This window comes from Oncorhynchus kisutch, linkage group LG14 (genome assembly GCF_002021735.2).
Source record: "Oncorhynchus kisutch isolate 150728-3 linkage group LG14, Okis_V2, whole genome shotgun sequence".
In the NCBI taxonomy this organism is placed as follows: Eukaryota; Metazoa; Chordata; class Actinopteri; order Salmoniformes; family Salmonidae; genus Oncorhynchus; species Oncorhynchus kisutch.
In genome coordinates this window covers 28,540,222-28,566,833 of record NC_034187.2, presented here as the reverse complement: position 1 = coordinate 28,566,833, position 26,612 = coordinate 28,540,222, and the positions used below count along the sequence as shown (strand labels likewise).

At 43.5% G+C, this 26,612-nt stretch overlaps 1 protein-coding gene across 3 annotated transcripts in view; it reads left to right on the top strand.

Annotated features, from left to right (window-relative positions):
* Positions 1-18,010: 18,010 nt before the first annotated feature.
* Positions 18,011-26,612, top strand: part of LOC109904039 (RAS guanyl-releasing protein 1-like) — a 29,467-nt gene continuing 20,865 nt past the window's right edge. Inside the window, exons 1-2 of one of the 3 annotated variants that reach the window (XM_020501108.2) lie at positions 18,011-18,227; positions 18,971-19,134. In XM_020501108.2, the coding sequence (XP_020356697.1) occupies positions 18,085-18,227; positions 18,971-19,134 (307 nt within the window). In that variant the 5' untranslated portion in view covers positions 18,011-18,084. Of the gene's footprint in view, positions 18,228-18,967; positions 19,135-26,612 lie in introns of all 3 variants that reach the window. The other 2 variants (XM_020501107.2, XM_020501109.2) reach the window with 2 other exon arrangements.

Genomic DNA, 26,612 nt, shown 5'->3' with positions numbered 1-26,612 from the left:
AATGGAAATCAAATTTATCAACCCATGGAGGTCTGGATTTGGAGTCACACTCAAAATTAAAGTGGAAAACCACACTACAGGCTGATCCAACTTTGATGTAATGTCCTTAAAACAAGTCCAAATAAGGCTCAGTAGTGTGTGTGGCCTCCACGTGCCTGTATGACCTCCCTACAATGCCTGGGCATGCTCCTGATGAGGAGCCAACTCCTGGACAGTCTGTGGTGCAACGTGGCGTTGGTGGATGGAGCGAGACATGATGTCCCAGATGTGCTGAATTGGATTCAGGTCTGGGGAACGGGCGGGCCAGTCCATAGCATCAATGCCTTCCTCTTGCAGGAACTGCTGACACACTCCAGCCACATGAGGTCCAGCATTGTCTTGCATTAGGAGGAACCCAGGGCCAACCGCACCAGCATATGGTCTCACAAGGGGTCTGAGGATCTCATCTCGGTACCTAATGGCAGTCAGGCTACCTCTGGCGAGCACATGGAGGGCTGTGCGGCCCCCCAAGGAAATGCCACCCCACACCATGACTGACCCACCACCAAACTGGTCATGCTGGAGGATGTTGCAGGCAGCAGAACGTTCTCCACGGCGTCTCCAGACTCTGTCACGTCTGTCACGTGCTCAGTGTGAACCTGCTTTCATCTGTGAAGAGCACAGGGCGCCAGTGGCGAATTTGCCAATCTTGGTGTTCTCTGGCAACGTCGGGCCCTCATACCACCCTCATGGAGTCTGTTTCTGACCATTTGAGCAGACACATGCACATTTGTGGCCTGCTGGAGGTCATTTTGCAGGGCTCTGGCAGTGCTCCTCCTGCTCCTCCTTGCACAAAGGCGGAGGTAGCGGTCCTGCTGCTGGGTTGTTGCCCTCCTACGGCCTCCTCCACGTCTCCTGATGTACTGGCCTGTCTCCTGGTAGCGCCTCCATGCTCTGGACACTACGCTGACAGACACAGCAAACCTTCTTGCCACAGCTCGCATTGATGTGCCATCCTGGATGAGCTGCTCTATCTGAGCCACTTGTGTGGGTTGTAGACTCCGTCTCATGCTACCACTAGAGTGAAAGCACTGCCAGCATTCAAAAGTGACCAAAACATCAGCCAGGAAGCATAGGAACTGAGAAGTGGTCTGTGGTCACCACCTGCAGAACCACTCCTTTATTGGGGGTGTCTTGCTAATTGCCTATAATTTCCACCTGTTGTCTATTCCATTTGCACAACAGCATTTGAAATGTATTGTCAATCAGTGTTGCTTCCTAAGTGGACAGTTTGATTTCACAGAAGTGTGATTGACTTGAAGTTACATTGTGTTGTTTAAGTGTTCCCTTTATTTTTTTGAGCAGTGTACTTTACACCATTGTGTGTAGGTAAAATTAATTAATGCTTGAAATGTCGCCGGGAATGCCTTTATGCGCAAATATTGATATAATCACCATCATACCCCTCAGGAAACCATGCAGTTTATTAAACTACAGATTACATATATTATGATGAACTTCACAGGGTGGTGAAAGTGCACTTGATGAGCTTTCCAATAAATATCGAGGGTCTCTCCGTTTGACAAATAAAAATATTCTCGCTCTTATCCATAATCATTTCATCATGTAGACTAGCCAACCAGGCACAGCCTACCTGCACTGTATATGTGCAGGTGCCAAGACCAGAGTAGGGACATTTGCTATTTAACAAAACTATCGGTAGAGTTGAAAATACAATGGAAACACATTGAACTTCAGATTTTTATTTGGTACATGAGAACTTAAGCGAAAAGTACATTTTGTGTACACTGTCATAACGCACAGATTTTTTATCTGGAACAAGTTCAGTTGGTGGAAACCTACCACTGGTGGGAAAATATGCATATTTTCTTAATGCGGATTCTAGAATATTTGCATGAAAATCTTGTACCAATTGGATGGAAACCTAGCTAGTGTCACTCAGCGCCACCGGAAAACGTGTGGCATTTGCCCCAGTACTTTTCACACCACTTTCAAAGCAGCAGCACCGACCGGGACAGTTATTTCTCAGCACGTCATTGAATGCTTCTGAAGCTAAGCAGGGTTGGTCCTGGTCAGTTCCTGGATGGGAGACCAGATGCTGCTGGAAGTGGTGTTGGAGGGCCAGTAGGAGGCACTCTTTCCTCTGGTCTAAAAAAATAAAAAATAAAACAATATCCCAATGCCCCCAGGGCAGTGATTGTGTAGGGTGTCCTGTGTAGGGTGCCGTCTTTCGGATGGGACGTTAAACGTGTGTCCTGACTCTCTGAGGTCATTAAAGATCCCATGGCACTTATCGTAAGAGTAGGGGTGTTAACCCCGGTGTCCTGGCTAAATTCCCAATCTGGCCCTCAAACCATCACGGTCACCAAATAATCCCCAGTTTACAATTGGCTCATTCATCCCCCTCCTCTCCCCGTAACTATTTCCCAGGTCGTTGCTGCAAATGAGAACGTGTTCTCAGTCAACATACCTGGTAAAATAACGGACAAATAAATAAATAAATAAATGCCATTGAATTGCATCACTCATCTCATATGTAATGCTGTATTCTAATCTCCTATACCTTACTCTATGCCGCTCTGACATTGCTCGTCCACATATTTATATGTTTATATATATATTTATATATTCTTAATTCCATTCCTTACTTAGATTTGTGTGTATTGTTGTGAAATTGTTAGATATTACTTGTTAGATATTACTGCACTGTTGGAGCTAGAAACACAAGCATTTAGCTACACCCGCAATAACATCTGCAAAACATGTGTATGTGACCAATAACATTTGATTTGATTTTGAAGACTACACCATTGAAGACTACACAATGAACAGTTGTGCTATTTGTATTTGAGCAATAAGATTGGCAGTTCATTCAAGCACTACTACACTCCTGATAGTCACAACTTCTCCAGCACTCGAGCAGTACAGAAGGCACAGACGTCAATTCAACATCTATTTCATGTTGGTTCAATGTAATTTAATTGAAATGACATGGAAATAACATTGATTCAACCAGTGTGTGCCCAGTGGGTAGCTACGTTCACACAGTACATAGGAGCTGTCTTGAGCAAAAAAAGAAGCACCCATCAATCAACTCGCTGAGCTTATTTATTTTAGGGAAAGTGATTTACAAAAGTAAACCTTCAATAGTGAACATATTATACATTTCTGATGACTGTTGATAGTCTGCAAAAATAAAGATACAAAAAAATACATTTTAGCATTCGTCTTGGCTAGTCTATGAGACCAGGCTGATCCACCCTCACCAATCACCCTCCTTTAGTTTTTTGCCTTAAGTAACCTTCTGTCTTATGTAACCGCACCAAACGTAACATATCATGCTAATTTGAGTGTCCCGGATTTACATTTACTATGTTACGTCTAGTCTACGAGACCAGGCTGTGTAGCCAGGTCAATATATATTTTCAAACGCAATTGTCTTAGAGGGGCAGCGTCCTATTATCAAAATGACATTAGAAACAAAAATTACTGAAATTAATACAATGCAAATCTACGGAATAGAATAATGAAATAATATGAAACAGCTTTTTAATACATTGAGAATTTGATACTATAAGTTCCTATATGCAAAAGATGATTCTGAGATAATTACCTTTAAAGTTCTGAACCCTGATTGGTTTGAATGGTGTCAATACAGGACTAAGATCGAATCATACTACACTGACTCTGACGCTCGTAGGATGTGGCAGGACTTGCAAACCATTACAGACTACAAAGGGAAGCACAGCCGAGAGCTGCCCAGTGACACGAGCCTACCAGATGAGCTAAACTACTTCTATGCTCGCTTCGAGGCAAATAACACTGAAACATGCATGAGCACCAGCTCTCATGCACCAGCTGTTCTGGAAGAGTGTGTGATCACACTCTCCTCAGCCGATGTGAGTAAGACCTTTAAACAGGTCAACATTCACAAGGCCGCAGGGCCAGACGGATTACCAGGACGTGTACTGCGAGCATGCGTTGACCAACTGGCAAGTGTCTTCACTGACATTTTCAACCTCTCTCTGTCCTAGTCTGTAATACCAAAATGTTTTAAGCAGACCACCATAGTGCCTGTGCAAGGTAACCTGCCTAAACGACTCACGTCTGTAGCCATGAAGTGCTTCAAAAGGCTTGTCATGGCTCACATCAACACCAATATCCCAGAAACCCTAGACCCACTCCAATTTGCATACTGCCCCAACAAATCCACAGATGATGCAATCTCTATTGCACTCCACACTGCCCTTTAACCACCCGGACAAAAGGATTTAAAAAATAATTTTTTTTTTCACCAGGTAGGCTAGTTGAGAACATGGTCTCATTTACAACTGCGACCTGGCCAAGATAAAGCATATCATATGGAGTAAACAATAAACAAGTCAATAACACAGTATAATTTTTTTTAAAGAGTCTATATTCATTGTGTGCAAAAGGCATGAGGAGGTAGGCGAATAATTACAATTTAGCAGATTAACACTGGAGTGATAAATGATCAGCTGGTCATGTGCAGGTAGAGATACTGGTGTGCAAAAGAGCAGAAAAGTAAATAAATAAAAACAGTATGGGGATGAGGTAAGTAAATTGGATGGGCTATTTACCGATGAACTATGTACAGCTGCAGCGATTGCTTAGCTGCTCAGATAGCAGATGTTTAAAGTTGGTGAGGGAGATAAAAGTCTCCAACTTCAACGATTTTTGCAATTCGTTCCAGTCACAGGCAGCAGAGAACTGGAAGGAAAGGCGGCCAAATGAGGTGTTGGCTTTAGGTATGATCAGTGAGATACACCTGCTGGAGCGCGTGCTACGGATGGGTGTTGCCATCGTGACCAGTGAACTGAGATAAGGCGGAGCTTTACCTAGTATATACTTGTAGATGACCTGGAGCCAGTGGGTCTGGCGACGAATATGTAGCGAGAGCCAGCCGACTATAGCATACAGGTGGGTGGTATAAGGTGCTTTAGTAACAAAGCGGATGGCACTGTGATAAACTGCATCCAGTTTGCTGAGTAGAGTATTGGAAGCCATTTTGTAGATGACATCGCCGAAGTCGAGGATCGGTAGGATAGTCAGTTTTACTAGGGTAAGTTTGGCGGCGTGAGTGAAGGAGGCTTTGTTGCGAAATAGAAAGCCGATTCTAGATTTGATTTTGGATTGGAGATGTTTGATATGAGTCTGGAAGGAGAGTTTACAGTCTAGCCAGACACCTAGGTACTTATAGATGTCCACATATTCTAGGTCGGAACCATCCAGGGTGGTGATGCTAGTCTGGCGTGCGGGTGCAGGCAGCGAACGGTTGAAAAGCATGCATTTTGGTTTTACTAGCGTTTAAGAGCAGTCAGAGGCCATGGAAGGAGTGTTGTATGGCATTGAAGCTCATTTGGAGGTTAGTTAGCACAGTGTCCAAGGAAGGGCCGGAAGTATACAGAATGGTGTCGTCTGCGTAGAGGTGGACCAGGGAATCGCCCGCAGTAAGAGCAACATCATTGATATATACAGAGAAAAGAGTCGGCCTGAGAATTGAACCCTGTGGCACCCCCATAGAGACTGCCAGAGGACCGGACAACATGCCCTCTGATTTGACACACTGAACTCTGTCTGCAAAGTAGTTGGTGAACCAGGCAAGGCAGTCATTAGAAAAACCGAGGCTACTGAGTCTGCCGATAAGAATATGGTGATTGACAGAGTCGAAAGCCTTGGCCAGGTCGATGAAGACGGCTGCACAGTACTGTCTTTTATCGATGAAGGTTATGATATCGTTTAGTACCTTGAGCGTGGCTAAGGTGCACCCGTGACCAGCTCGGAAACCAGATTGCACAGCGGAGAAGGTACGGTGGGATTCGAGATGGTCAGTGATCTGTTTGTTGACTTGGCTTTCGAAGACCTTAGATAGGCAGGGCAGGATGGATATAGGTCTGTTTGGGTCCAGGGTTTCTCCCCCTTTGAAGAGGGGGATGACCGCGGCAGCTTTCCAGTCCTTGGGGATCTCAGATGATATGAAAGAGAGGTTGAACAGGCTGGTAATAGGGGTTGCGACAATGGCGGCGGATAGTTTCAGAAATCGAGGGTCCAGATTGTCAAGCCCAGCTGATTTGTACGGGTCCAGGTTTTGCAACTCTTTCAGAACATCTGCTATCTGGATTTGGGTAAAGGAGAAGCTGGGGAGGCTTGGGCGAGTAGCTGCGGGGGGGGGAGTGGAGCTGTTGGCCAAGGTTGGAGTAGCCAGGAAGAAGGCATGGCCAGCCGTTGAGAAATGCTTGTTGAAGTTTTCGATTATCATGGATTTATCGGTGGTGACCGTGTTTCCTAGCCTCAGTGCAGTGGGCAGCTGGGAGGAGGTGCTCTTGTTCTCCTTGGACTTTACAGTGTCTCAGAACGTTTTGGAGTTAGAGCTACAGGATGCAAATTTCTGCTTGAAAAAGCTGGCCTTTGCTTTCCTGACTGACTGCGTGTATTGGTTCCTGACTTCCCTGAACAGTTGCATATTGCGGGGACTATTCGATGCTATTGCAGTCCGCCACGGGATGTTTTTGTGCTGGTCGAGAGCAGTCAGGTCTGGAGTGAACCAGGGGCTATATCTGTTCTTAGTTCTGCATTTTTTGAACGGAGCATGCTTATCTAAGATGGTGAGGAAGTTACTTTTAAAGAATGACCAGGCATCCTCAACTGACGCAGGATGAGGTCAATGTCCTTCCAGGATACCCGGGCCAGGTCGATTAGAAAGGCCTGCTCGCAGAAGTGTTTTAGGGAGCGTTTGACAGTGATTAGGGGTGGTCATTTGACTGCGGACCCATAGCGGATACAGGCAATGAGGCAGTGATCGCTGAGATCCTGAATGAAGACAGCGGAGGTGTATTTGGAGGGCCAGTTGGTCAGGATAACGTCTGAGGGTGCCCTTGTTTACAGATTTAGGGTTGTACCTGGTGGGTTCCTTAATGATTTGTGTGAGATTGAGGACATCTAGCTTAGATTGTAGGACTGCCGGGGTGTTAAGCATATCCCAGTTTAGGTTACCTAGCAGAACAAACTCTGAAGCTAGATGCGGGGCGATCAATTCACAAATGGTGTCCAGGGCACAGCTGGGAGCTGAGGGGGGTCGGTAGCAGGCGGCAACAGTGAGAGACTTATTTCTGGAGATTAATTTTAAAAATTAGAAGTTCGAACTGTTTGGGTATGGACCTGGAAAGTATGACATTACTGCTATTACTGCTATCTCTGCAGTAGACTGCAACTCCTCCCCCTTTGGCAGTCCTATCTTGATGGAAAATGTTATAGTTGGGTATGGAAATCTCAGAATTTTTGGTGGCCTTCTCACATAGGATCACCTATGTGAGAATGCTATTCATTGACTACAGCTCAGCGTTCAACACGATAGTGCCCTCAAAGCTCATCAATAAGCTAAGGACCCTGGCACTAAACACCTCCCTCTGCAACTGAATCCTGGACTTCCTGACGGGCCGCCCCCAGGTGGTAAAGGTAGATGATTGTGGACTACAGGAAAAAGAGGACCAGGCACGCCCTCATCCTCATCGACGGGACTGCAGTGGAGCAGGTTGAGAGCTTCAAGTTCCTTGGTGTCCACATCACCAACAAACTATCATGGTCCAAGCACACCAAGTCGTGAAGAGGGCATGACAAAACCATGACAAAACCTATTCCTATTCAGGAGACTGAAAAGATTTGGCATTGGTCGTCAGATCCTCAAAAGGTTCTATAGCTGCACCATTGAGAGCATCCTGACTGGTTGCATCACTGCCTGGTATGGCAACTGCTCGGCCTCCGACTGCAAGGCACTGCAGAGGGTAGTGCGCTCAGCCCAGCACTTCACTGGGGCCAAGCTTCCTGCCATCCAGGACCTCTATACCAGGCGGTGTCAGAGGAAGGCCCTAAAAATTGTCTGACTCCAGTCACCCTAGTCGTAGGCTGTTCTCTCTGCTACCGCATGGCAAGCGGTACCGGAGCACCAAGTCAAGGTCCAAGAGGCTTCTAAACAGCTTCTACCCCCAAGCCATAAGACTCCTGAACACCTAATCAAATGGCTACCCAGACTATTTGCGTTGCCCCCCCCCCCATCTTTTACAGCGCTGTTACTCTCTGTTGTTATCATCTATGCATAGTCACTTTAATAACTCTACCTACATGTACAAAATTCCTCAACTAACCGGTGTAAGGTCTACACCTGTTGTATTTGGCGCATGTGACTAATAAGATTTTATTTGAACCTTATAGTTCCAAGCTCTCGACATAGCATAATAACCAAATATAGCCTATTAATAGCTGCATATAGAGAGAAAGCATGCCAACCTATAGGCCCTGCACAATGGCGGATTTGGGTATAGGCGACATGGGCAGCATCTTGCCAGGGGCGGCACAGGGCGTCCACACAAAAAAAATGTGGAATGGTGACACTTGCACGATCGGTTATCTATCGCTCATTTGCACGTCACGTCAAGGATATCATGTCACCCTGTGGGACTGTGGGTCAATTAACCTTGTCGGAGTGGGTGCCCTGATTCTAGTTTGTGAGCTAGTCAGGCTACTGCCTGGGAAGGTGTCCCACTCAGAGGTACGAGATGGGGAGGGGGGCTGGGGTACGTTGACCTCAGGTCTTCCCACTGGAAGCCTGAGGAAGGGGTAGCGGGGGAATTTTAAAATAGCGCACCTCTAACTTTGTACAGTACTAATGCAATTAGTCAAATTAGTCACACTACGAAATGCTACCAAATAAACCACAAGTAATTCATAATACTGTGAATTGTTGCATTTTTTTCAGCTTTGTACTAAATCATTAAGAATAATATAAAACCAGTACACCACCAAGGTGAATTGGTTTAGTCTTGACTCTTGGTTGACAGTGTTGGAGGATAGGTAATGTATTGTTGCTTGAGTGCCAAATCAACACAAATGGATAACTAAAGGTCTAAGCCATCAAGTGCCCAGTTTAGGAAAAAGCGGAGAAACGCGCAAAATATAGTTTGCAGCTATGTCATCTCTTTATGAGTATAATATTATGCATGTAATGAAATAGGCTAGTATAACACTGTATTTGTTAGCCTACAGTATGTTGCTATGTTGCTTGCTATACTATTACGTACATCGAATAGCCCCCGCAATATACAACTTTTCAGGGAAGTTAAGAACCAATATACATAGGCAGTTAGGAAAGCAAAGGCTAGCTTTCAAAGGCTAGAAATTTGAATCCTGCAGCACAAACTCCAAAATCTTCTGGGACACTGTAAAGTCCATGGAGAATAAGAGCATCTCCTTCCAGCTGCCCACTGCACTGAGGCTAGGAAACACTGTCACCACTGATAAATCCACGATAATTGAGAATTTCAATAAGCATTCTTCTACGGCTGGCCACGCTTTCCACCTGGCCACCCCTACCCTGGTCAACAGCCTTGCACCCCCCACAGCAACTTGCCCAAGCCTCCCCCATTTCTCCTTCACCCAAATCCAGAGAGCTGATGTTCTGAAAGAGCTGCAAAATGTGGACCCCTACAAATCAGCAGGGATAGACAATCTGGACCCTCTCTTTCTAAAATAATCTGCCGAAATTGTTGCAACCCCTATCACTAGCCTGTTCAACCTCTCTTTCGTATCGTCTGAGATACCTAAAGATTGGAATGCTGCTGCGGTCATCCCCCTCTTCAAAGGGGGAGACACTCTAGACCCAAACTGCTACAGACCTATATCTATCCTACCCTGCCTTTCCAAGGTCCTAAACGATATCATAACCTCCATTGATGAGAGCCAATACTGTGCAGCTGTATTCATGGACCTGGCCAAGCCTTTCGACTCTGTCAATCACCACATTCTTAATGGCAGACTCAACAGCCTTGATTTCTCAAATGACAGCCTCGTCTGGTTCAACAACTACTTCTCAGACAGAGTTCAATGTGTCAAATCGGAGGGCCTGTTGTCCGGACCTCTGGCAGTCTCTATGGGGGTGCCACAGGGTTCAATTCTCGGGCTGACTCTTTTCTCTCTATACATCAATGATATCGCTCTTGCTGCTGGTGACTCTCTGATCCACCTCTATGCAGACGATACCATTCTGTATACTTCTGGCCCTTCAAAAAATTATTGCACCAAGGTGGCATAGCAGTTCAGACGTCTTTTGTCCTCGTCTTGTCGTGTCCTGTATATATATATATTTACAACTGTTTTCACATACATTTTATTTTTATTTTCCATCAACTCATCTTCAAAACACTCTCCTGCAACCCGCCTCACCAATTTATATTTATAAAAAAGTATTATTTACCTCAAATCTGTAATCCTCCAAGAAGCTAGCCTGAAACTAGCCAGAAGCTAGCCTGAAACTAGCCAGAAGCTAGCCAGAAACTCCAAGAAGCTAGCCTGAAACTAGCCAGAAGCTAATCAGAAGCTAGTTAGCTTCTTTACTGGCAAATCGTTAGTATTCAGCTAACCACGGTTTGTGGTCATCAGCTATCCTTTAGCTCGAAAATCTATCGCCAGTTCTGTACGGCGCAGCGCGGCTCGGAACGGAACATACCGGACCAATTTTTCTCTCCATGTCCCTGGATTTCGACTGCTCTCTGGACATTCATACCCGGATCTCACAGCTAGCTAGCTGCTATCCGTGTGACTATCGGCCTTCGTCGATTCCGGAGCAAACATAAATTATTCCGGAGCTAGCCAGCTCCGTCAATCACTCCTGAGTTCCATCAATCACTCCTGGGCTGCAGTCACCTATCCGGACCCGTTTTACTGCCTACGCGGAGCCCCACCGGGCCTTCACAACTGGACTGCCGACGTTATCTACCCGAAGGAGTTATCCGGCTGGCTCCTCCGTCGCGACGTTACCTGAACGCCCATCTGCGGCCTGCTAACCGTTAGCTCTCTTACCGGCTGCTATCTGAATAGACAATCGGACAATTTATTTATTTTTATTATTATTATGTTTTCTTCTTGGGCCTCTATAACTATATCTATTGTTTTTATTTTTGTTGTTGTTGTGTGATTTGGATTAATCCCCTCTACCACACGGAACCACACTAATCTACTGACTGAACGCAAGAGGTGGCTAACAACAGACCTCCATCCTATGCTAGCTTGCTACCGATGGCCTGGCTAGCTGTCTAAATCACTGTGATCCCCAACCAACCTCTCCACTCACTGGACCCTTTTGATCACTCGACTAAGCATGCCTCTCCTTAATGTCAATATGTCTTGTCCATTGCTGTTCTGGTTAGTGTTTATTGGCTTATTTCACTGTAGAGCCTCTAGTCCTGCTCACTATACCTTATCCAACCTATTAGTTCCACCACCCACACATGCAATGACATCTCCTGGTTTCAATGATGTTTCTAGAGACAATATCTCTCTCTTCATCACTCAATACCTAGGTTTACCTCCACTGTATTCACATCCTACCATACCTTTGTCTGTACATTATACCTTTATGCTATTTTATCGCCCCCAGAAACCTCCTTTTACTCTATGTTCCAGACGTTCTAGACGACCAATTCTCATAGCTTTTAGCCGTACCCTTATTCTACTCCTCCTATGTTCCTCTGGCGATGTAGAGGTGAATCCAGGCCCTGCAGTGCCTAGCTCCACTCCTATTCCCCAGGCGCTCTCTTTTGACGACTTCTGTAACCATAATAGCCTTGGTTTCATGCATGTTAACATTAGAAGCCTCCTCCCTAAGTTTGTTCTATTCACTGCTTTAGCACACTCTGCCAACCCGGATGTTCTAGCTGTGTCTGAATCCTGGCTTAGGAAGACCACCAAAAATTCTGACATTTTTATTCCAAACTACAACATTTTCAGACAAGATAGAACTGCCAAAGGGGGCGGTGTTGCAATCTACTGCAAAGATAGCCTGCAGAGTTCTGTCCTACTATCCAGGTCTGTACCCAAACAATTTGAACTTCTACTTTTAAAAATCCACCTCTCTAAAAACAAGTCTCTCACCGTTGCCGCCTGCTATAGACCACCCTCTGCCCCCAGCTGTGCTCTGGACACCATATGTGAACTGATTGCCCCCCATCTATCTTCAGAGTTCGTGCTGCTAGGCGACCTAAACTGGAACATGCTTAACACCCCAGCCATCCTAAAATCTAAACTTGATGCCCTCAATCTCACACAAATGATCAATGAACCTACCAGGTACCTCCCCAAAGCCTTAAACACGGGCACCCTCATAGATATCATCCTAACCAACTTGCCCTCTAAATACACCTCTGCTGTCTTCAACCAAGATCTCAGCGATCACTGCCTCATTGCCTGCATCCGTAATGGGTCAGCGGTCAAACGACCTCCACTCATCACTGTAAAACGCTCCCTGAAACACTTCTGCGAGCAGGCCTTTCTAATCGACCTGGCCGGGGTATCCTGGAAGAATATTGATCTCATCCCGTCAGTAGAGGATGCCTGGATATTTTTTTAAAATGCCTTCCTAACCATCTTAAATAAACATGCCCCATTCAAGAAATTTAGAACGAGGAACAGATATAGCCCTTGGTTCTCCCCAGACCTGACTGCCCTTAACCAACACAAAAACATCCTATGGCGTTCTGCATTAGCATCGAACAGCCCCCGTGATATGCAGCTGTTCAGGGAAGCTAGAAACCATTATACACAGGCAGTTAGAAAAGCCAAGGCTAGCTTTTTCAAGCAGAAATTTGCTTCCTGCAACACTAACTCAAAAAAGTTCTGGGACACTGTAAAGTCCACGGAGAATAAGAACACCTCCTCCCAGCTGCCCACTGCACTGAAGATAGGAAACAGTGTCACCACTGATAAATCCACCATAATTGAGAATTTCAATAAGCATTTTTCTACGGCTGGCCATGCTTTCCACCTGGCTACTCCTACCCCGGACAACAGCACTGCACCCCCAACAGCAACTCACCCAAGCCTTCCCCATTTCTCCTTCTCCCAAATCCATTCAGCAGATGTTCTGAAAGAGCTGCAAAATCTGGACCCCTACAAATCAGCCGGGCTAGACAATCTGGACCCTTTCTTTCTAAAATTATCTGCCGAAATTGTTGCCACCCCTATTACTAGCCTGTTCAACCTCTCTTTCGTGTCGTCTGAGATTCCCAAAGATTGGAAAGCAGCTGCGGTCATCCCCCTCTTCAAAGGGGGGGATACTCTTGACCCAAACTGCTACAGACCTATATCTATCCTACCGTGCCTTTCTAAGGTCTTCGAAAGCCAAGTCAACAAACAGATTACCGACCATTTCGAATCTCACCATACCTTCTCTGCTATGCAATCTGGTTTCAGAGCTGGTCATGGGTGCACCTCAGCCACACTCAAGGTCCTAAACGATATCTTAACCGCCATCGATAAGAAACATTACTGTGCAGCCGTATTCATTGATCTGGCCAAGGCTTTCGACTCTGTCAATCACCACATCCTCATCGGCAGACTCGACAGCCTTGGTTTCTCAAATGATTGCCTCGCCTGGTTCACCAACTACTTCTCTGATAGAGTTCAGTGTGTCAAATCGGAGGGTCTGCTGTCCGGACCTCTGGCAGTCTCTATGGGGGTGACACAGGGTTCAATTCTTGGACCGACTCTCTTCTCTGTATACATCAATGAGGTCGCTCTTGCTGCTGGTGAGTCTCTGATCCACCTCTACGCAGACGACACCATTCTGTATACTTCCGGCCCTTCTTTGGACACTGTGTTAACAACCCTCCAGGCAAGCTTCAATGCCATACAACTCTCCTTCCGTGGCCTCCAATTGCTCTTAAATACAAGTAAAACTAAATGCATGCTCTTCAACCGATCGCTACCTGCACCTACCCGCCTGTCCAACATCACTACTCTGGACGGCTCTGACTTAGAATACGTGGACAACTACAAATACTTAGGTGTCTGGTTAGACTGTAAACTCTCCTTCCAGACCCATATCAAACATCTCCAATCCAAAGTTAAATCTAGAATTGGCTTCCTATTTCGCAACAAAGCATCCTTCACTCATGCTGCCAAACATACCCTTGTAAAACTGACCATCCTACCAATCCTCGACTTTGGCGATGTCATTTACAAAATAGCCTCCAATACCCTACTCAACAAATTGGATGCAGTCTATCACAGTGCAATCCGTTTTGTCACCAAAGCCCCATATACTACCCACCATTGCGACCTGTACGCTCTCGTTGGCTGGCCCTCGCTTCATACTCGTCGCCAAACCCACTGGCTCCATGTCATCTATAAGACCCTGCTAGGCAAAGTCCCCCCTTATCTCAGCTCGCTGGTCACCATAGCATCTCCCACCTGTGGCACACGCTCCAGCAGGTATATCTCTCTAGTCACCCCCAGAACCAATTCTTTTTTTGGCCGCCTCTCCTTCCAGTTCTCTGCTGCCAATGACTGGAACGAACTACAAAAATCTCTGAAACTGGAAACACTTATCTCCCTCCCTAGCTTTAAGCACCAACTGTCAGAGCAGCTCACAGATTACTGCACCTGTACATAGCCCACCTATAATTTAGCCCAAACAACTACCTCTTTCCCAACTGTATTTAATTTTTATTGATTTATTTATTTTGCTCCTTTGCACCCCATTATTTTTATTTCTATTTTGCACATTCTTCCATTGCAAAAAAAAAATCTACCATTCCAAGTGTTTTACTTGCTATATTGTATTTACTTTGCCACCATGGCCTTTTTTGCCTTTACCTCCCTTCCCACCTCATTTGCTCACATTGTATATAGACTTGTTTATACTGTATTATTGACTGTATGTCTGTTTTACTCCATGTGTAACTCTGTGTCGTTGTATCTGTCGAACTGCTTTGCTTTATCTTGGCCAGGTCGCAATTGTAAATGAGAACTTGTTCTCAACTTGCCTACCTGGTTAAATAAAGGTAAATAAAATAATTAAGATTTTTTTCAAATCTAGTAAATTATCTGGTAAGCTTCCACAGCCTTTTAAAATGAAATTATATTAATGTCAGGTACTCCTCCTATTTTCCTAAATGGATTGAGTCTTGAAAAGTATATTGTTATTGTGGTTGTTCCATTTCATTTTTTTTCTTCAGAGTAATGGTTTTGTAAGTTTTAGACAGTGGATAGCTGAAAAAGTGCACTGCGGCATTGTGGTTTGCATGGAGTTGCTTTGGGTTATTTTCATAATGTTTTTTCTATTTCATAAAGCCTTGTCCACAGAAGGAAGTTACTGTGTTGCAACAGTAGTACAGATTCCCGAACAATGTATCACAAACTAAAAAACATGCGCTGGAACTTTGGCGACTAGTAAGTCTTTTTGAAACTCCCGCTTTGGGCTGGATGTGACGATGTGTAGTTCATACACACATAATCTATGAGCAGAATTAATGTTCTATCTCAATTAGCCACGAAATCTCTAGTTTGAAAGCGACTGTTCTCTGGAAGCCGAGCGGCGCCATTTTCCCTACATTTTTTCCCACGTGGGCCAGCCCCCTAGCAATTCGAGCTTCAGCCCATCGCCGTTTGAGTGACAGCTAGCAAGATGCACACATATAGTAAAACAAAAGAGAGAGAGAGCAATGATGCGTTGCACATATGTGACATAAGGGTCCCACGTGGGCACCACATTTGGCTCGTGAGCGCTACTTTCAGAACTACTGGTTAAAAAGTATACGAAATTACCAGAGAATCGCTTTAAAGCACAGTCAAATCGAATCTACATCAAACATCACAAAGCATTCTGGGGTGTGGGGTTAGACTGCACAGAGGGAACTATTATAGCTGTAAAGAGTTATTCACTTTCATAACCATTCAATGTGATGACTTCACCTCACATAAAATAGAACAGTTTACTCAGAAGATAAGAAAGTATCACATTCTCACGGGTGTTTTGTGTGTTTATTGAATCTTGATCTAGAGAAGACATCAGATGTTGAGAACATGCACTTAGGTTTGATTAAGCTATCTGCTGAGTGCTGATAAGTTAAAGATGAACTTTATAGATGGAATATACTCAGTACTATTTAGAATGTATGACAAACATGCTACCTCAAAGTTAAAATAATAGTGGGTTATTGAACTTTCAAACATTTTCCTATGAAGTTTCTGCTATGTAAATGTTTGTCTGTCCTGGTAAATAATTAAGTGAATGTTGACTTCAACCACATGGGGGCAGACTTAAGGCATTTTGGGCCATAGTTCAATCACTCAATTAGATACCGTAGCCCTTTGAGAAAAGTAAACAGTTAATAAAATCCATTGTTAAAAGTCAGAGAGCATATGGTTGAATGATGTTCATTCATGAACAAATAAGTGATTTCACGGAAGTGCAAGCAGCAGTGTTAGCAATTATACTAGATATCAACCCTTTGTCCATCTTGCCTCAGGCAGAAAGGGAAGTACAGTATTTCCATCCATATCAGGTCACTTATCACTCAGTTAAGGGTAGAAGGGGGAAAGAAGTATCTGAGTGAGGGGAGTAGGACAGAGGAGTGAAGACAGAAAACAGGAGTATCAGGAGTTTTTTTTTTTCAGTCTATAACAACACAATACTATGACTAGTGCTGGTGTCAACATCAGGACCTGATGGTGTCATGTTTGACAGCTTCTCCACAACCTACTCATTCAATGTCTCCATGAAGATAGAAATAAACTTATTGGATAACTATATATTAAAACAAGCATAGATCCTAATTAACCTCTTAGCAGTTCTTTTTTTTTGCTTATCTTTATCAGGGATGCCAATAATTATGAATGGACCTGACTGTATGTATTTAAATGTATAGTTCACCCAAATTACAAAATGACACATTGGTTTCTTTACCCTGTAAGCAGTCTATTGACAATATTTGACAGCAATCCATGCTTTGGTTTAGTTTACCTGGCACTGTTTTCAAATCCTGGTACCGATATTGTCAAAATCATTCTAAAATGTTAGCATTTGGAAACAGTACCCGGGAAATAAAACCAAACCACAGATTGCTGTCATCCCACTGGGCAAAAACTGGTTAAATCAACGTTGTTTTCCAATGTCATTTCAACAAAACAAAAAAAGTGATGTTGAATCAATGTGGAAACCTGATTTGGATTTGCAAAAAGTCATCAACATAAGGGAATTTCGTTTTTTTTTAAAGCCAACTTTGAACCAAAACCCAATGACATGGTGACATTTTCTGTTGATTTCATGTTGAATTCCCATTAGTTGACAACTCAACCAAATGTAAATCAAAACATTGAAATTGTGTCTGTGCCCAGTGGGATACCTTGTCCTTAGACTGCTTACAGTGTAAGGAAACCAATGCATAATTTGGGTTAACTACCCCTTTAAGTCAGAGAGTGAGTGACATGTTGTCTACTCCATGGGAACATTTCTAACATACAGTTTATCTAGCTCCATGTCTGGACATGTATGATTAGTCCCAACACAGCAGGCTTACAGAAACATCCTCATAGGGGGCCAATGTCTAGTAGAGAGCTATGACTAAAAGGAAGGCCCCACCTTTCCTCTGCTGCAGGCACAGCAATGCAGCAATATATGAAGTTGTGGTGGCAAATTCCAGGGAGCCTGAAACTACTAGTCATGGGATGATGGACATAAAGGTTCAGGATACTGTGAATAAACCTGCCAACTCTGATTAACAAAATGACACACACCTATTGCTGGAATTCATGTAGTTATTGCACACTTAATTAAATCACTTTTATCACAATTAAGTTTTTTTAAATTCAAAATAATCAATGTAAGAACAGATATTGCACACAGCCTATTGCACACTTAACTTAATTGTGATGAAAGTGATATAAGATTTTAAATAATCAATGTAAAAACAGATATCTCATATCTAATTGGACATAGGCTTAATGTAAAAACAATTTAATCATGACTCATGCTTTAATGACGACAAATCACTAAACAATGGCAATAGGTTCATAAAGAAATGGTTTAGGCGGCCTACTCATTCTACTAATTTGAGCTCTTGCGCATAAATTACTGAGGAGTGAGTCGCATCACCAAAACAACTTTTGTTCAAGTGCGTTTACGCCCACACAGACACAGCACGATGCATCTTAATTTGTGCCATCCTCATTGACAAGTCAAAACAATGGTGAGCTCCCCACCGGCGCGCGGCCGCACACTGAACAAGGCACGCAATGAAAATGCTCTCATCGAAACGGACACAGATGGATAGTCTCGTTCAACCACTTGTTGCCCAGTATCTCGCTATGGGATGCCAATCCAAAGAAAATGGGCAAAATGAAAATGTGGGATCAAATGGAAAGGAAAAAGAACATCCGTAAGTTATTTTTTTTTAACAAACTCCTGTATTTGTGAATGAACTGAATAGGTTTATGAAGCGCATTACGCAGACATTTGAAATAGCCTACAGCAAATATCGTTTTGTCAATTTGAAACATACGCAATTATAAAACCTTTATTGACACCGAATAAACATTATGATCTTGTTGATTTAGAATGTAAATCCAACTTTTGGTGGTTCTTAGTCATACAATAACTTTATGAGTGCAACAATTCCGTACCCTGCGATTTATAAAAGCATCGACCAGGACGTACAACTGATGCACTCTCAAAACATATTCTCTATAGACTGTCTTCTCTCTTTCGAATGTCATTCCATAGTTAGCCTATAGATTGGAAAGAGTATAGAACAAATGGCATGCATGGCATCCTCTCTGTTTATCAGCCAACTGTTTATTCAGTGGTTCCTATAATAGAAGTCGGCAATCAACAATGATTTCCCCAAAAGGAAGGAAATGAGAACAATGAAAAATAGCAAAGCTACCTTTACTCTAAAACACCAGGTATGAAACACTTTGGAGTGTAGTATAATGACATGAAAAGTGTTGTGTTATATTTGCCTGTGTGATTTCTTTAGGATTAACATGTAGCATTTTCATTGTGTTGTCTACTTCAATATTGTATGCACTGCATGCTATAAATGGCTGCACACACACACAGCTGTGCCCTCTACACCTCCCTCCACCTCATGCCCTCTCTCCTCCACTGCCCCTCCAGAAGGCCCTCTCTCTCTAAGGTCTGCCCGCCTGTGCCTACTCGGCCTCAGCGGTTCAACAGGCCCAATCTGGCCCAGATGACCCAGGGCAAGGTCATGATGTCTCTGGGACACTATACCAAGGGGGCCAGCTGGGCAGAGCTGATCCAGGCCTGTGTCCAGTCCTTCGGTGAGTCACTGTGTTCTGGGCTGCTCTTGTGTTTCTGCCAGTAATACTATTGGTAACTGAATGATAATACTGACTTTATATGATTTCACAATACTGAATATACGCTGCATACTTTCCTTTTTTGTATGAAAAAAGGATTGTTTTTTGTTGCATGAGTTTGTTGTTTAGCTGTACAAAATGGTTGTGCAGGTCAAGATCATTGTCATTAGTTATGTTGTCAGTTTATAGCATCTGCTTCATTTCCCTTTTTAAGTGACGTTGAACGCTGAGCCTCAGTTGTTTTTAAATCAGTAGGGTGAATGTTTCCTGGAAGCACCTGTTTCTCTCGGCCTTTAGCTGTTTGATGTTAAGAGACCCTGTCTCCATGAAACTGTTACCATTTACAAGGTATCTCTAATTAGCCTATAGGGCTAGGTTGACAAAAACAGACCGCATTTAAAGACTTTTCCCTTCTATGAACTAGCCTCTATTTGTTGTCTAACAATATGGTTGTCAGTCTTTGCATTTGAGATGAGACAGGGATTTATTTTTTATTTATTTACGTTTATTTGACAGGGACAATACACAACAAAATATACATCTCAGAGCACTGAGATATGATGCGTTGCACCAGATTTAGTTTTATTAGAATATTACGATCACTTTCACAAAAATGTTAAGTATATATTTTCACCTACACACAGGGGAGGAACCAGAAAGACCAGACTACTAGAATTCTTTGCATTTTGGTTGTTATCAGTAAAAAACAAATCATCTGCCCAATGGGGCAACCTCAGAGCAGGCTCAACTTGCGCGACTGCTCATGTCACTTGCGCAGGGCAATGGACTATTCAATTTCTCTAAGACTATATTTAAATGATAATGCCCGATAAACCGGTGTTTGGAGGATATATTGTCACTGGTGTTGTTAGGCTCGAGACGAAGTTGATATATCCTCAAAACACCGGCTTCGAAGGGCATTATCACTTTTATACAACGGGTTACCAACAACCCAGTCGTTCAGTCTTTGTTCTGTATCTATGGACGCAACCCAGTCCTTCGTTCTAAATGTTCCATTGCCATACTAGCTGGCAACGTTCTTATCCCTTGCTTGCTAGCTAGCCAACTACGGCTAACTTACAGTCACGTCAAAAAGTGCAGCCAGAATGAGTAGCTGCCTTTGCATTTGTTTAAGCTGTTTTCTAGTGACATTTATTTGGATACATTCATAACAATGAGCTAATGGTGTAATTTCACCTGGCATAGAAAATGTGCTCACTTGTCAGGACAACAACAACACAGCTACTGTAACACAATCAATTCAAACAGAAGCTGGAAAGACTGAAAATTAGCTGTGTTGTTTGACCTTTTTTCAATTGACCTTTTTTTGTATACAGAGCCTTGACCTTTTCCGCAGTTTGTTACGTTACAGCCTTATTCTAAAGTTGATTAATTTTTCCTTCATCAATCTACACACACAATACCCCATAATAACAAAGCAAAAAGAGTTTAAAACATTTTTTTTTGCAAATGTATAAAAAAACTTTTCAAAAACTGCAATTTGACATTTACATAAGTGTTCAGACCCTTTACTCAGTACTTTGGTGAAGCATCTTTGCCAGTGATTACAGCATCAAGTCTTCTTGGGTATGCATCTACAAACTTGCCACACCTGTATTTGGGAAGTTTCTCCCAATCTTCTCTGCAGATCCTCTCAAGCTATGTCAGATTCAATGGGGAGCGTTGCTCTACAGCTATTTTCAGGTCTCTCCAGAGATGTTAGATTGGGTTCAAGTCCGGGCTCTGGCTGGGCCACTGAAGGACATTCAGAAAACACTCCTGAGTTGTCTTGGCTGTCTGCTTAGTGTCATTGTCCTGTTGGAAGGTGAACATTTACCCCAGTCAGCGGTCCTGAGTGTTCTGGAGCAGGTTTTCATCAAGGATCTCTCTGTGCTCTGTACAGCAGGATATTGAATTTCAATTTTGAAACAATTTTGCAAATGTTGAAGAGACAGACAGGAAGGTTTTTACAAATCTCTGCTGTTGAAAACAAAATGTTAGTCTAAAAGAAAAGTGAGATGTCTAGATGCATTTTATAGTGGAGATCAAGTTTATAAGTTGCCTCGCTGGGCTGATGAGACAGTGGATTGCGCAGTCAGATGGAACAGAGTAAATAGGCATTTTAACGTCATAGATTTAGCCGTTGGTAACTTATGGAATAGACACCGGCTGGATTGCGGTTTTACCCAATCAGCATTCAGGATTAGACCCCACCCGTTGTATATTGTTGTATGTGGATCTACTGCAACTCTGCCTGCTCTGAATATGATACAGCATAACAAAATCATTCACCAATTGTGAAGTATTGATTCAGTAGACGTGGAATGTGATTTAAGGATATCACATTAGCAATACATTGACTTTGTCTATTTACATGTATTTATATATTCTGTATATTGGCTGCAATATGGAAGCTGTCAAAACCCTATCAAGATACCCTGTTAAATGAGAATAATGTGCCCTACTAAGTTGTCTGGAGTGCTCTCAAAGTTATCGTGATTATCTATTGGAAGAGGCAAGCATTCTGATTGCTGTTGCTTGGAGACACAAATGGAGTGAAGAGTGAGTGATGAGGAGGTGGTACAGTGGACTGAATACAGAGAGTGACATCCCTTACTTACAGTTATCTGTCAAGGAAAATAATGGCAGAATAATAGCTGGCTGTTCATTTAGGATTTATAAAAAAAATATGTTAATCAAGTGTGTGCTCTTCTAAAGCTCCTTTTATGTCTTTTTAGGAGAATTCACCCATATGGTTTACTAACTATATGTGTTGAATGACTGAAATTGTCATTGAATTTCCAAATCAGACTTCACACGTCATTGAGAGAAATTCCGATCCTTTCAAGGAAATCTAGTCTACAGTAAGGAGATTAACATGCAAGTGTTTTGAATCCAAGTTAATACGAGGGTACAAAATGGACCTACTGTAGTACAGAGAGGTCAAACAGGGCGGAGCGTTCCCCAGCGGCTGCTGTCTCACATCAGAGGCTGACCCCCCAGGTCCTGGGGCTCCTGGGGCTCCGGCACCTTTTCAAATGTGAGAGCACACGTAAGAGTCATTTGAAAGATTGGGCTAGCAGCAGTAAGGCAAAGGTCAGCTACCCAAAAGGCCCTTCTCAGATGCTGACCACTCTTTGAAATGCAGAGCACCAAGGGGTGGGGATCAATAATGTTTGACATCATCATTCACCCCCAAGTCCATGCCCCACAGTTCCACTCACCCACAGTGCCCGAAGTCTCTACACTAGCATAATGTTAATGGACAGCAATAAGCATTGCAGAGATTTGAAAGCCTCAATCGTGGAAGCCATTTGTAATTAAATTCATTTTCCATGTAAATCATGTATGATGCAGGCACACAACCTGTGAATCTCACAAAGAGATATCCACTGCAGGCTCGGATGTACTGTAGACGCTAATGTGAAAAACCTTTGTGCCTATGGTGGTCAACATATGTTTAAACACTTACGGAGCATCATGGCTGTTTGTGGATATTAAATCAATTTCCTGTACTCCATTGTTCTACATGTACTGTAGGCCTACAGCATGTTGGGCCAACATTATAAGGTACATGCAGTAGAGAGTGTGCAACTAATAATGACATGGAAATCTCTGGGGCCTCTTAAACTGTTCCTTACCGATTCTTTCATGTGTACAGTAGAGATAAGCATTGGGCTGACTGAGGCAAAACAAAATGATCATCCATCCCATTAGACCACCAAAAATTCTGAAATATTCATCCCTAACTACAACATTTTCAGACAAGATAGAACGGCCAAAGGAGGCGGTGTTGCAATCTACTGCAAAGAGAGCCTGCAGAGTTCTGTCCTACTATCCAGGTCTGTACCTAAACAATTTGAACTTCTACTTTTAAAAATCCACCTCTCTAAAAACAAGTCTCTCACCGTTGCCGCCTGCTATAGACCACCCTCTGCCCCCAGCTGTGCTCTGGACACCATATGTGAACTGATTGCCCCCCATGTATCTTCAGAACTCGTGCTGCTAGGCGAACTAAACTGGAACATGCTTAACACATATCTAAGCTTGATGCCCTCAATCTCACACAAATGATCAATGAAGGAGGTCAAACGACCTCCGCTCATCACTGTCAAATGCTCCCTGAATCACTTCAGCGAGCAGGCCTTTCTAATCGACCTGGCCGGGGTATCCTGGAAGGATATTGATCTCATCCCGTCAGTAGAGGATGCCTGGTTATTTTTTTTAATAACCAGGCAAATTCCTCACCATCTTAAATAAGCATGCCCCCTTCAAGACATTTAGAACCAGGAACAGATATAGCCCTTGGTTCTCTCCAGACCTGACTGCCCTTAACCAACACAAAAACATCCTATGGCGTTCTGCATTAGCATCGAACTGCCCCCGTGATATGCAACTTTTCAGGGACGCTAGAAACCAATATACACAGGCAGTTCGAAAAGCCAAGGCTAGCTGTTTCAAGCAGAAATTTGCTTCCTGCAACACAAACTCAAAAAAGTTGCCTCTGGCAGTCTCTATGGGGGTGCCACAGGGTTCAATTCTCTGACCGACTCTCTTCTCTGTATACATCAATGATGTCGCTCGTGCTGCTGGTGAGTCTCTGATCCACCTCTACGCAGACGACACCATTCTGTATACTTCTGGCCCTTCTTTGGACACTGTGTTAACAACCCTCCAGGCGAGCTTCAATGCCACACAACTCTCCTTCCGCGGCCTCCAATTGCTCTTAAATACAAGTAAAACTAAATGCATGCTCTTCAACCGATCGCTGCCTGCACCTGCCTGCACCTGCCCGCCTGTCCAACATCACTACTCTGGACGGCTCTGACTTAGAATATGTGGACAACTACAAATACCTGGGTGTCTGGTTATCCTGTAAACTCTCCTTCCAAACATCTCCAATCCAAAGTTAAATCTAGAATTGGCTTCCTATTTTGCAACAAAGCATCCTTCACTCATGCTGCCAAACATACCCTTGTAAAACTGACCATCCTACCAATCCTCGACTTCGGCGATGTCATTTAAAAAATAGCCTCCAATACCCTACTCAATAAATTGGATGCAGTCTATCACAGTGCCATCTGTTTTGTCACCAAATCCACATATAATACCCACCACTACGATCTGTACTCTCTCGTTGGCTGGCCCTCGCTTCATACTCGTCGCCAAACCCACTAGCTCGAGTTCATCTACAAGACCCTGCTTGGTAAAGTCCCCCCTTATCTCAGCTCGCTGGTCACCATAGCAGCACCCACCTGTAGCACGCACTCCAGCAGGCATATTTCTCTGGTCACCCCCAAAACCAATTCTTCCTTTGGCTGCCTCTCCTTCCAGTTCTCTGCTGCCAATGACTGGAACGAACTACAAAAATCTCAAACTGGAAACACTTATCTCCTTCACTAGCTTTAAGCACCAGCTGTCAGAGAAACTCACAGATTACTGCACCTGTACATAGCCCATCTATAATTTAGCCCAAACAACTGCCTCTTTCTCTCCTGTATTTATTTATTTATTTATTTAGCTCTTTTGCACCCCATTATTTCTCTCTACTTTGTACATTTTTCCACTGCAAATCAACCATTCCAGTGTTTTACTTTCTACATTGTATTTACTTCGCCACCATGGCCTTTTTTTGCCTTTACCTCCCTTATCTCACCTCACTTGCTCACATATTATATGGACTTATTTTTCTACTGTATTATTGACTGTATGTGTAACGTTCGTCGTCCTCGTCTGAGGAGGAGTAGGAGAGATCGGACCAATATGCAGCGTGGTACGTGTCCATGTTAATTTATTCAACAGAACACTAAACAAAATAACAACGGAGAATGAAACGAAACAGTTCTGAAAGGTGACATACACTAAACAGAAAACATTCACCCACAAAACACAGGTGGGGAAAAGGCTACCTAAGTATGATTCTCAATCACAGACAACGAACGACACCTGCCTCTGATTGAGAACCATACCAGGCCAAACACATACAGTGGGGCAAAAAAGTATTTAGTCAGCCACCAATTGTTCAAGTTCTCCCACTTAAAAAGATGAGAGAGGCCTGTAATTTTCATCATAATTTTCATTCAACTATGACAAAATGAGATTTTGTCAGATAATTTGCAAATTATGGTGGAAAATAAGTATTTGGTCAATAACAAAAGTTTATCTCAATACTTTGTTATATACACTTTGTTGGCAATAACAGAGGTCAAACGTTTTCTGTAAGTCTTCACAAGGTTTTCACACACTGTTGCTGGTATTTTGGCCCATTCCTCCATGCAGATGCTGGGCAACACGGACTTTCAACTCCCTTCAAAGATTTCCTATGGGGTTGAGATCTGGAGACTGGCTAGGCCACTCCAGGACCTTGAAATGCTTCTTACGAAGCCACTCCTTCGTTGCCCGGGCGGTGTGTTTGAGATCATTGTCATGCTGAAAGACCCAGCCACGTTTCATCTTCAATGCCCTTGCTGATGGAAGTAGGTTTTCACTCAAAATCTCACGATACATGGCCCCATTCATTCTTTCCTGTACATGGATCAGTCATCCTGGTCCCTTTGCAGAAAAACAGCCCCAAAGCATGATGTTTACACCCACATTCTTCACAGTAGGTATGGTGTTCTTTGGATGCAACTCTGCATTCTTTGTCCTCCAAACATGACGAGTTGAGTTTTTACCAAAAAGTTGTATTTTGGTTTCATCTGACCATATGACATTCTCCCAATCTTCTTCTGGATCATACAAATGCTCTCTAGCAAACTTCAGACGGGCCTGGACATGTACTGGCTTAAGCAGGGGGACACGTCTGGCACTGCAGGATTTTAGTCCCTGGCGGCGTAGTGTGCTACTGATGGTAGGCTTTGTTACTTTGGTCCCAGCTCTCTGCAGGTCATTCACTAGGTCCCCCTGTGTGGTTCTGGGATTTTTGCTCACCGTTCTTGTGATCATTTTGACCCCACGGGGTGAGATCTTGCGTGGAGCCCCAGATCGAGGGAGATTATCAGTGGTCTTGTATGTCTTCCATTTCCTAATAATTGCTCCCACAGTTGATTTCTTCAAACCAAGCTGCTTACCTATTGCAGATTCAGTCTTTCCAGCCTGGTGCAGGTCTACAATTTTGTTTCTGGTGTCCTTTGACAGCTCTTTGGTCTTGGCCATAGTGGAGTTTGGAGTGTGACTGCTTGAGGTTGTGGACAGGTGTCTTTTATACTGATAACAAGTTCAAACAAGTGCCATTAATACAGGTAATGAGTGGAGGACAGAGGAGCCTCTTAAAGAAGAAGTTACAGGTCTGTGAGAGCCAGAAATCTTGCTTGTTTGTAGGTGACCAAATACTTATTTTCCACCATAATTTGCAAATAAATTCATAAAAAATCCTACAATGTGATTTTCTGGATTTTTTTCTTCTCATTTTGTCTGTCATAGTTGAAGTGTACCTGTGA